The sequence below is a fragment of the Homarus americanus genome, unplaced genomic scaffold (assembly GCF_018991925.1).
Source record: "Homarus americanus isolate GMGI-L3 unplaced genomic scaffold, GMGI_Hamer_2.0 scaffold27367, whole genome shotgun sequence".
Classification (NCBI taxonomy): domain Eukaryota; kingdom Metazoa; phylum Arthropoda; class Malacostraca; order Decapoda; family Nephropidae; genus Homarus; species Homarus americanus.
The window spans coordinates 2,358-12,855 of NW_024730277.1; the positions used below are offsets into that span (position 1 = coordinate 2,358).

The 10,498-nt window shown below is 54.3% G+C and overlaps 1 protein-coding gene across 1 annotated transcript; it reads left to right on the forward strand.

Moving 5' to 3' along the window:
• The first annotated feature begins 2,690 nt into the window (after positions 1 to 2,690).
• On the forward strand, positions 2,691 to 8,935 carry LOC121866948 (basic salivary proline-rich protein 1-like). The gene is made up of 2 exons (XM_042366708.1): positions 2,691 to 2,757; positions 8,526 to 8,935. The coding sequence occupies exons 1-2, from the start codon at positions 2,691 to 2,693 to the stop codon at positions 8,933 to 8,935; spliced, it is 477 nt and encodes a 158-aa protein (XP_042222642.1).
• Positions 8,936 to 10,498: the final 1,563 nt, after the last annotated feature.

A 10,498-nucleotide genomic window follows, 5' to 3' on the forward strand; every position in this document is an offset into this window, starting at 1 on the left:
TCGTTCCCTGGGTCCCTTTCAGGGACGGGGGCACCTTCAGGGGTGTTCCCATGGACGGCGAAGCCCCAGGGGCCGTACCACAATGGTGGCGCCTTCAGGGCCCCTTCCAGAGGTGGTGTCTCCTCTAGGGTCCCTCTATGGGGCGCCACTGCCCACAGGGCCCTGCCAAGAACTGTGGCGCCCCTATGGGCCCTCCTAGGGCCCGTGGCGCTGCTATGGGCCCTTCTATTCGCAGTGGGTGCCTTTCTAGGGGCGGCAGGATCTCTGCCAAAGGCGACGGCGCCCCCAGGGGCCCTTCCACATGCAGCATCGCGCCAAAAACTTCCTAGTTTTGTCGTACATTTGGCATTCGTCCAGTAATCCCTTACATAACTGTGATTGGTGGAGCAAGATGTAACATCATCAAATTACAGCCAATAGGAGAAGAGAGCAATAAGTCAGCACAACACCCCAACTTATGCTTTGCTGTTGGATATTTATTCTCGTTTCACTATTTAAATTCTGGGAGATATGACGTTAAATAAATACACCGCCCATCGCATTTTCAGTATTATCGCAACCTGAACAATAAAAAGGAGAATAAATATCCAACAGCAAAACATAAGTTGGGGTGTTGTGCTAATTGATTGCTTTGTTTTCTTCTTGGCTGTAATTTGATGACGTTACCTCTATTCCACCAATCACAGTTAAGTAAGCGATTACTGGAAGAATGCAATATGTACAAGACCACTATCCATCATTTTGGGGCGCCGCCTCCCCTAGGAGGACCTATTGTGAACCACATGCCTTGGCAGGGTCCTTGGGAGCAGTGGCGCCCCATAAAGAGGCCTGGGGGTAGCCACCGTTTCTGGAAGGGCCCCTGAAGGCGCCATCGCCGCTGGCAGGGCGTCTGGGAGCACCACGGTCCCTAGTAACGTACCTGTGGGCGCCCCCGTCACTGGAAAGGCCCATGGGATCACGGCTGTCCCTGTGAGGACACCTAGGGTTGTCAGCGCCCCTAGCAGGGCCCATGGGGGCGCCGCCGTGTCTGTGAAGGTCCCTAGGAGCGTTGCTGTCCCTGTGAGGGTCCCAAGAGGCATTGCTGTCCCTGAGAGGCCCATGAAATCTCAACTGTTCCTGGACGAGCCTCCGAGGACGCAGCCTTCCCTGAGAAGGCCCCTAGGATTGCGGTTGTCCCTAAGAGCGCCCCTGGTGGATCCAGCGCCCCTGACAGGTCCCCTGGGGGCACCACCGACCCTGAGAGGGCCCTGGTGGCGCCTCTGTGCCTGGCATGGCCAAGTGACCCTCATAGGGATAGCGGCGATCACTGCTTCCCTTACAGGGACGGGGGCGCCTTAAGGGGTATTCCCATGGACGGCGACGCCCTCAGGGGCCCTACCACAGCGATGGCAGCTTCAGGGGCCCTTCCAGAGGCGTTGTCTCCTCTAGGGTCCCTCTATGGTGCCACTGCGAAAAAGGACCCTGCCAGGGGCTGTGGCACCCCTATGCTGCGGCGCTGCTATGGGCTCTTCTAGTCGCAGTGGGTGTCTTTTCAGGGGCGGCAGGGTTTCTGCCAGGGGCGGCGGCGCCCCCAGGAACCCTTGCACATGCGGCATTGCCCCCAAAACTTCATAGTTTTGTCGTACATTTTGCATTAGTCCAATAATCCCTTACTTAACTGTGATTGGTGGAGCAAGATGTAACGTCATCAAATTACAGCCAATAGGAGAACTGAGCAATCAGTCAGCACAACACCCCAACTTATGTTTTGCTGTTGGATATTTATTCTCGTTTCACTATTTAAATTCTGGGAGATATGACGTTAAATAGATACTCCGCCCATCGCATTTTCAGTATTATCGCAACTTGAATAATAAAAAGGAGAAAAAATATCCAACAGCAAAACATAAGTTGGGGTGTTGTGCTAATTGATTGCTCTGTTTTCCTATTGGCTGTAATTTGATGACGTTACCTCTTATGCCACCAATCACAGTTCGTAAGACATTACTGGAAGAATGCAATTTGTACAACATCACTATCCATTGTTTTGGGGCATCGCCTCCCCTAGGAGGACCTATTGTGAGCCACAGACCTTGGCAGGGTCCCTGGGACCAGTGGCGCCCCATAAAGAGTCCTGGGGGGAGCCACCGCCGCTGGAAGGGCCCCTAAAGGCGCCATCGTCGCTGGCAGGGCCTCTGAGAGCACCACGGTCCCTGGTAACGTACCTGCAGGCGCCCCCGTCCCTGGAAAGACCCATGGGATCACGGCTGTCCCTGTGACGGCCCCTAGGGTTGCCAGCGCCCCTAGCAGTGCCCATGGGGGCACCGCCGTGTCTGTGAGTGTCCCTAGGAGCGTTGCTGTCTCTGAGAGGCCCATGGAAGCTCGACTGTTTCTGGAAGAGCCTCTGAGTACGCCGCCTTCTCTGAGAAGGCCTGTAGGATTGCCGTTGTCCCTAGGGCGCCCCGGGTGGATCCAGCGCCCCTGACAGGTCCCCTGGTGGCACCGCCGACGCTGAGAGGGCCCTGGGGGCGCCTCCATGCCTGGCAAGGCCAAGTGACTCTCACAGGGATAACGTCGATCCCAGGGTCCCTTACAAGGACGGGGGTACCTTCAGGGGTGTTCCAATGGACGGCAAGGCCCCAGGGGCCGTACCACAGTGGTGGCGCCTTCTGGGGCCCTTCCAGAGGCGGTGTCTCCTCTAGGGTCCCTCTATGGGGCGCCACTGCCCACAGGACCCCGCCAAGAAATGTGGCGCCCCTATGGGACCTCCTAGTCGCAGTGGGTGTCTTTCCAGGGGCGGCAGGGCCTATGCCAGGGGCGACGGCGCCCCCTGGGGCCCTTGCACATGCGGCATCGCCCCCAAAACTTCATAGTTTTGTCGTACATTTTGCATTCGTCCAGTAATCCCTTACTTAACTGTGATTGGTGGAGCAAGATGTAACGTCATCAAATTACAGCCAATAGGATCACAGAGCAATCAGTCATCACAAAACCCAAACTTATGCTTTGCTGTTGGATATTTATTCTCGTTTTACTTTATAAATTCTGGGAGATATGACGTTAAATAAATACACCGCCCATCGCATTTTCAGTATTATTGCAACCTGAACAATAAAAAGGAGAATAAATATCCAACAGCAAAACATAAGTTTGGGTTTTGTGATGACTGATTTCTCTGTTTTCCTATTGGCTGTAATTTGATGACGTTACCTCTTATTCCACCAATCACAGTTAAGTAAGAGATTACTGGAAGAATGCAATATGTACGGCACCACTATCCATTGTTTTGGGGCGCCGCCTCCCCTAGGAGGACCTATTGTGAGCTACAGGCCTTGGCAGGGTCCCTGAGAGCAGTGGCGCCCCATAAAGAGGCCTGGGGGTATCCAGCGCCCCTAGCAGGGCCCATGGGGGCGCAGCTGTGTCTGTGAAGGTCCCTTGGAGCGTTGCTGTCCCTTTGAGGGCCCCAAGGATCATTGTTGTCCCTGAGAGGCCCATGGAAGCTCGACTGTTCCTGGAGGACCCTCTGAGGACGCCGCCCTCCCTGAGAAGGCCCCTAAGATTGCAGTTCTCCCTAAGAGCGCCCCTGGTGGATCCAGTTCCCCTGACAGGTCCCCTGGGGGCACCGCCGACCCTGAGAGGGCCCTAGTGACGCCTCTGTGCCTGGCATGGCCAAGTGACCCTCATAGGGATAGCGGCGATCACAGCTTCCCTTACAGGGACGGGGGCGCCTTGAGGGGTGTTCCCATGGACGGTGACGCCCTCAGGAGCCCTACCACAGCAGTGGCGCCTTCAGGGGCCCTTCCAGAGGAGGTGTCTCCTCTAGGGTCCCTCTGTTGTGCGCCACTGCCCACAAGGACCCTGCCAGGGGCTTTGGCGCCCCTATGGATCCTCCTAGGGCCTGCGGCGCTGCTATGGGCCCTCCAAGTCGCAGTGGGTGTCTTTTCAGGGGCGGCAGGGTCTCTGCCAGGGGCGACGGAGCCCCCAGGGGCCCTTGCACATGCGGCATCGCCCCAAAACTTCCTAGTTTTGTCATACATTTTGTATTCCTCCAGTAATCAATTACTTAACTGTGATTGGTGGAGCAAGATGTAAAGTCATCAAATTACAGCCAATAGGAGAACAGAGCAATCAGTCAGCACAACACCCCAACTTATGCTTTGCTGTTGGATATTTATTCTCGTTTCACTATTTAAATTTTGGGAGATATGACGTTAAATCTATCCACTGCCCATCGCATTTTCATTATTATCACAACCAGAACAATAAAAAGGAGAATAAATATCCAACAGCAAAGCATAAATTGGGGTGTTGTGATGACTGATTGCTCTGTTTTCCTATTGGCTGTGATTTGATGATGTTACCTCTTATTCCACCAATCACGGTTAAGTAAGAGATTACTGGAAGAATGCAATATATAAGACCCCACTATCCATTGTTTTGGGGCGCCGCCTCGCCTAGGAGGACCTATTGTGAGCCACAGGCCTTGGCAGGCTCCCTGGAAGCAGTGGCCCCCCATAAAGAAGCCTTGGGGGAGCCCAGGCGCTGCTATGGGCCCTCCTAGTTGCAGTGGGTGCCTTTCCAGGGGCGGCAGGTTCTCTGCCAGGGGCGATGGCGCCCCCAAGGGCCCTTCCACATGTGGCATCGCCCCAAAAACTTTATAGTTTTGTCGTATATTTTGCATTCGTCTAGTAATCCCTTACTTAACTGTGATTGGTGGAGCAAGATGTCACGACATCAAATTACAGCCAATAGGAGAACAGAGCAATCAGTCAGCACAACACCCCAATTTATGCTTTGCTGTTGGATATTTATTCTCGTTTCACTATTTAAATTCTGGGAGATATGACGTTAAATCTATCCACTGCCCATCGCATTTTCAGTATTATCGCAACCTGAACAATAAAAAGGAGAATAAATATCCAACAGCAAAACATAAGTTAGGGTGTTGTGCTAATTGATTGCTTTGTTTTCCTCTTGGCTGTAATTTCATGACATTACCTCTTATTCCACCAATCACATTTAATTAAGAGATTACTGGAAGAATGCAATATGTACAACATATCCGTTGTTTTGGGGCGTCGCCTCCCCTAGGAGGACCTATTGTGAGCCACAGGCCTTGGCAGGGTCCCTGGGAGCAGTGGCGCCCCATAAAGAGGCCTGGGGGTAGCCACCGTTTCTGGAAGGGCCCCTGAAGGCGCCATCGCCGCTGGCAGAGCGTCTGGGAGCACCACGGTCCCTAGGAACGTACCTGGAGGCGTCCCCTTCCCTGGAAAAACCCCTGGGGTCACTGCTGTCCCTGTGAGGGCCACTCGTGTCGCCAGCGCGCCTAGCAGGGCCCATGGGGGCGCCCTCGAGTCTGTAAGGGTCCCTAGGAGCGTTGCCGTCCCTCAGAGGCCCATGAAAACTCGGCTGTCTCTGGAGGAGCCCCTGAGAACGCCGCCTTCAATGAGAAAGCCCCTAGGATTGCCGTTGTTCCCAAGAGCGCCCCTGGTGGATCCAGTGCCTTTGACAGGTCCCCTGGGGCACCGGCGACTCTGAGCGGTTCCTGGGGGCATCTCCGTGCCAGGCATGGCCAAGCGACCCTCACAGGGATAACAGCGATCCCAGGGTCCCTTACAGGGACTGGGGCTCCTTCAGGGGTGTTTCCAGGTACGGCGACGTCCCCAGGGGCTCTACCACAGCGGTGGCGGCTTCAGGGGCCCTTCAGAGGTGGTGTCTCCCCTAGGCTCCCTCTTTGGGGCGCCACTGCCCATAAGGACCCTGCCAGGGGCTGCAGCGCCCCTTTGGGCCCTCCTAGGGCCAGCTGCGCTGCTGTGGGCCCTCCTAGTCGCAGTGGGTGCCTTTCCAGGGGTGGCAGGGTCTCTGCCACGGGCGACGGCGCCCCCAGGGGCCCTTCCACATCCGGCATCGCCCCGAAAACTTCATGGTGGTGTCGTACATTTTGAATTCCCTTACTTAACTGTGATTGGTGAAGTAAAATGTAACGTCAGGGCCGGATTCAGAAGTGGGCAAAGTGGGCAGCTGCCCAGGGGCCTCCACAATCTGGGGGCCTCCACATATTACAATATTTTATTTATTTGTTTATTCATTTGGATTTTTTTTATTTTCATTCATTAAAATTCATGTTTTTCTATTCCATCACGTAAAACTATGTTCAGCAAGAAGCGTGATAGAGATTAGGCTAGCTACTCCTTGAAATTCATGAATACCTGGTTTTCCTATGAACTGTATATTTTTAATGAATGCTATTGTTTGTGTTGCTAATAATATATTTAGAATTCCACAAACATGTATTGATTAAAAATGAACTACATGGAATAACGAAATAGGGATAAAAAAAAATATATTTTTTTTTCATTATCACTTCCATTACGAATGGAAACTACGACTTGAAACCACATGAATGACTCCAGTCATGTCTCACTTTTGTGTGTGTGTGTGTGTGTTGGGAATTTTACACTATCAATAGATATACAGTTAATTAAAAAAAATTCAATGTTCTAATTTCCTCAATATAACTGCATATGGCTTCAAAATTCTCGCTTCACTCGCCACCCCACCCTCTTGGGTAGTTTTAATGAGGGGGGCCTCCACAAAGAGGCTGCCCATGGGCCTCCACAGGTCTAAATCCGGCACTGCGTGTGACCGACATCCACAGAGAAACGGTAGGCACCGCGGGCAAGACGTGTGTTACGAGTCCACGGCCTTGCCTGCGGTACACAGGATGCCAAATCCACCGAACATTGCCCGTTAAAGTACCTGTAAAGGAGAGAAAAGGCACCCCAGACATGAGAGCAGTACTCCAAGTTAGGACGAATGAATCCCGTACATACTTGAAGCAACTGCTCAGGAGTGAAGTAGCTACGGCATCTGTACAGCATTACCAGCTTTCGGGAGGCGGCTTTAGCAATGTTGAGGATGTGTGGCTTCCATGACATATTAGAGGAAATGGTGAGGCCTAGCATATCTATTTCAGAATTTGACAGAATGATTGCGTCCTGAAATGTAATTGGCGGGAGATCATCTAATTTAGAAAGTGTAATTGGTAAATATTGAGTTTTATTACTATTGAATTTAACCAAGTTTGTACCTCCCCATTCAGAGATGCTGCACAGATCTGCATTGATAGAAGTAATGATATCAGCTCTAGAAACAGATCTAGTTTGAGTTTTAGTAGGAAGGGGAAAATGTGAAGAAGAGTGAAGAGTACAATCATCAGCGTAAGAATGGATAGAATTAGTTGTAGTGTGAAGTAAATCATTGATAAAAAGAAGGAAGAGAGTAGGTGAAAGAAAAGAACCCTGTGGAACACCACTATTGGTAGAGAAAGAGCGAGAGATCGATCCCTCGACATCAACTGCCATGGATCGGTTCTCAAGGAAGCTAGAGATTAGAAACAAAGTGGGGAGAAAAAAACAAAAGAGTTTAAGCAAAGGCTTGTGCCATACCCTGTCAAATGCTTTGGAGATGTTGAGGGCCACGACGAAAGTTTCCCCATAATCTCTAAGAGGATGACCAGAGATGGGTGCAATAGGAGAGCAGATCACAGTAGATCTCGCCTGGCGAAAGCTATACTGGTGATCCGACAAAAGAGCGTTCAAGGTGACGGAAAATGGAGTTCAAGATAGTTTCGAAAATCTTAGAGGGATGAAGTTAGGGCAATGGGGCGATAGTTAGAGGATTAGAATGGTCATCCTTCTTCGGGATGGGCTGAACCAAACATGCTTCCAAGAAGAAGAAAGAGTTTGGGTTTTGAGGCAGAGGCGAAAGAGGCGAGCAGGCACAGGGGCCAGAGCTTCAGCTTACTCCCTCAGAACACGAGGGGGTATTCCGTCCGGTCCATGCGCCTTACTCACATCCAACCTGGATAACATACCAGCAACACGTGCTTGCCTTTAGGACAATTATTTCTTTTACTTTTGTGACAATATGTATGTAGGGTGGTGTGCTCATGTAAATGAGTGAAAATAAATGAAGAAAGTTACGTATACTGTATCTAGCTGAAAATACCAGTAGAAAAACAACCATAACACCTCACAGCTTGGCCCAGTAGCCTGGTGGTTACAGTGGCAAGTCTAACCTAGCTACAAAGTCATGATTAATCACTATTATATCAGTGAACAGTAATGATAACAGTGACATATGGCGTACACACAGTCAAACCAACAACTATATATACGGCAGGATATGTCGTTAGCAACAGATACGTGAGGACACCCTCAGGCAAGGACAGCAGGACGACCACCATAATACAGGACCACACGCTTATCACTATCCCTCGTCCGTGGTGAGGTCAGGTGTGTACGGCATGTGTGTGTTCCCCTGAACGTCAGGTGTACGGCATGTGTGTGTCCCAGGAGATCAGGGCTGCAGGGCATGTGTGTGCGTGTGTCTCCCAGGAGGTCAGGGGTGTGTGTGTGTGTGTCCCAGGAGGTCAGGGGTGTAGGGCATGTGTGTGTTCCCCAGGAGGTCAGGGCTGTAGGGCATGTGTGTGTGTGTGTGTGTCCCAGGAGGTTAGGGGTGTACGGCATGTGTGTGTGTCCCAGGAAGTCAGGGCTGTAAAGTGGGAGGGCCCCCGGGAGCGACTCCGGTCCTAGGAGGGTCCCTAGGAGCCCCACAGCCCCTGGAAGGTCCCCTGACGGCGCCGCTGCCCCTGGTGGGGCCCATGGAAGTGCCGCCGCCCCGGGGAGAGCCCCGGGGTGACCACCGCACCTGGAACGGCTCTGGTGCCGCCACCGCCCTGGCAGAGCCACTGGGGGTGCCACCGCCCCTGGCAGGGCGACCCCAGCCGCTGGAATATTCCCTGGGAATTCCACAGTCTCATGGCAGGACCCCTGGGAGCACCCATGGGGGTCCCACAGCCCTTGGGAAGGCCCCTAAGGGCGCCACCGAACCTGGCAGGGCCCCTGGGGACACTACAGCCCCTGGGATGGGCTCTGGTGGGCCACAGCCCTGATGTGGCCCCCTGGGAGTGCCACCGCCCATAGCAGGGGCCCATGGCATGGCCCCCTGGGACCGCCACAGCCCCTTAGTGGGCCTGCCGCGGGTGCCACCAACCCTGGCATGGCCCCTTGGGAGCCACAGCCCCTGGCAGGTGCAACTGGTAGAGACCCTGGGTAAGCCCACTGGGAACGGCACCGCCCCTGGAAAGGCTATTGGGACCACCGCTGTCCCTGGAATACCCATGGCAGAGACCCTGTCAGCAGCGTTGCCCTTGGGAAGACCCCTAGCGGGGCGGTGGCGCCGCTGGCAAGAACCATGGAGCGCCACCGCCCCTCGCAGTGCCCCCGGGGATGCCGCCGCTTTTGGGAAGGCCCCTAGGGATGCCACAGCCCTTGGCAGGGCCTCTGGATGCTCCGCTGCCCCTGAGAGGGCCCCGGGGTGCAACGCCACCACAAAAGAGAGCCCCTGGGGGTGACACCGCCCTTGGCAGGGCCCCAGGGGTAGCCGTCGTCCCTGGGAAGGTCCCCTGGAAGCGCCTCCGTTCCCTATGCCCCACAGCCCAAGGCAGGGCCCCTGGGGGCAGAACAGACCTAGTAGGGCCCCTTGGGGCGCCGCTGCCCCTGGGAGAACCCCTGGCGGCGGCGCCACCCCTGAGTAGGGCCCCTGCAGGGCCCCAAGCGCCTGGAATATTCCCTGGGAGACCCACAGCACATCACAGGGCCTCTGGGAGTGCAACCGCCCCTGACAGTGCCCCTGGGACCAACGCTGCCTCTGGAAGGGACCTTGGGGGCATCACCGCCATGGGAGGTACCCTGGGACGCCACCGCCCCTGGTAGGGACCCTAATGGCGCCATCACCCCTGGGAGAAGCCCTGGTGGCTCCATCGCCCCTGGTTGGGCCCTTGGCAGTTCCCCCCTCAGGGCGCCATTGTTCCTGGCCGGGCCCCTGAGACCACCGCTGCCCCTGGCAGAGCCTCAGTGAGCACCGCTGCCCCTGGCAGGGCCCTTGGGGGCGACACCGCCCCTGGTAGGGCCCTTGGGGGTGGGGTATCTGGGCTAGAGGTAGAGTGTGAGGGTTAGTGGTAGAGTGTGAGGGCTAGTGGTAGGGTGTGAGGGCTAGTGGTAGGGTGTGAGGGTTAGGGGTAGGGTATGAGGGCTAGTGGTAGAGTGTAAGGGCTAGGGGTAGAGTGTAAGGGTTAGTGGTAGGGTGTGAGGGTTAGTGGTAGAGTGTGAGGGTTAGTGGTAGAGTGTAAGGGCTAGTGGTATACTAGGGACTGTCAGTTGATTGAAAATGTTCAAAGGAGGGCCACCAGACTGGTGCCTGCACTTCGGCACCTGAGCTGCCCTAAGAGTTTGGAGCGCCTGAACTTGCCTATCTTCTACTACAGACGGGCAAGGGGCGACTTAACTGAGGTGTATAAGCATCTCAAGGGGCACTACTCAGTCGGGTTTCCTTACCTGGAGTTGGCGGACGCTCGCCCCACAAGGGGTCACAGCTCAAATACTGAAGAAGCCGCAGGTCCAGAAAACTGTGAGGACAAACTTTTTCGGGGTGAGAGTTGTGAACTCGTGGAACA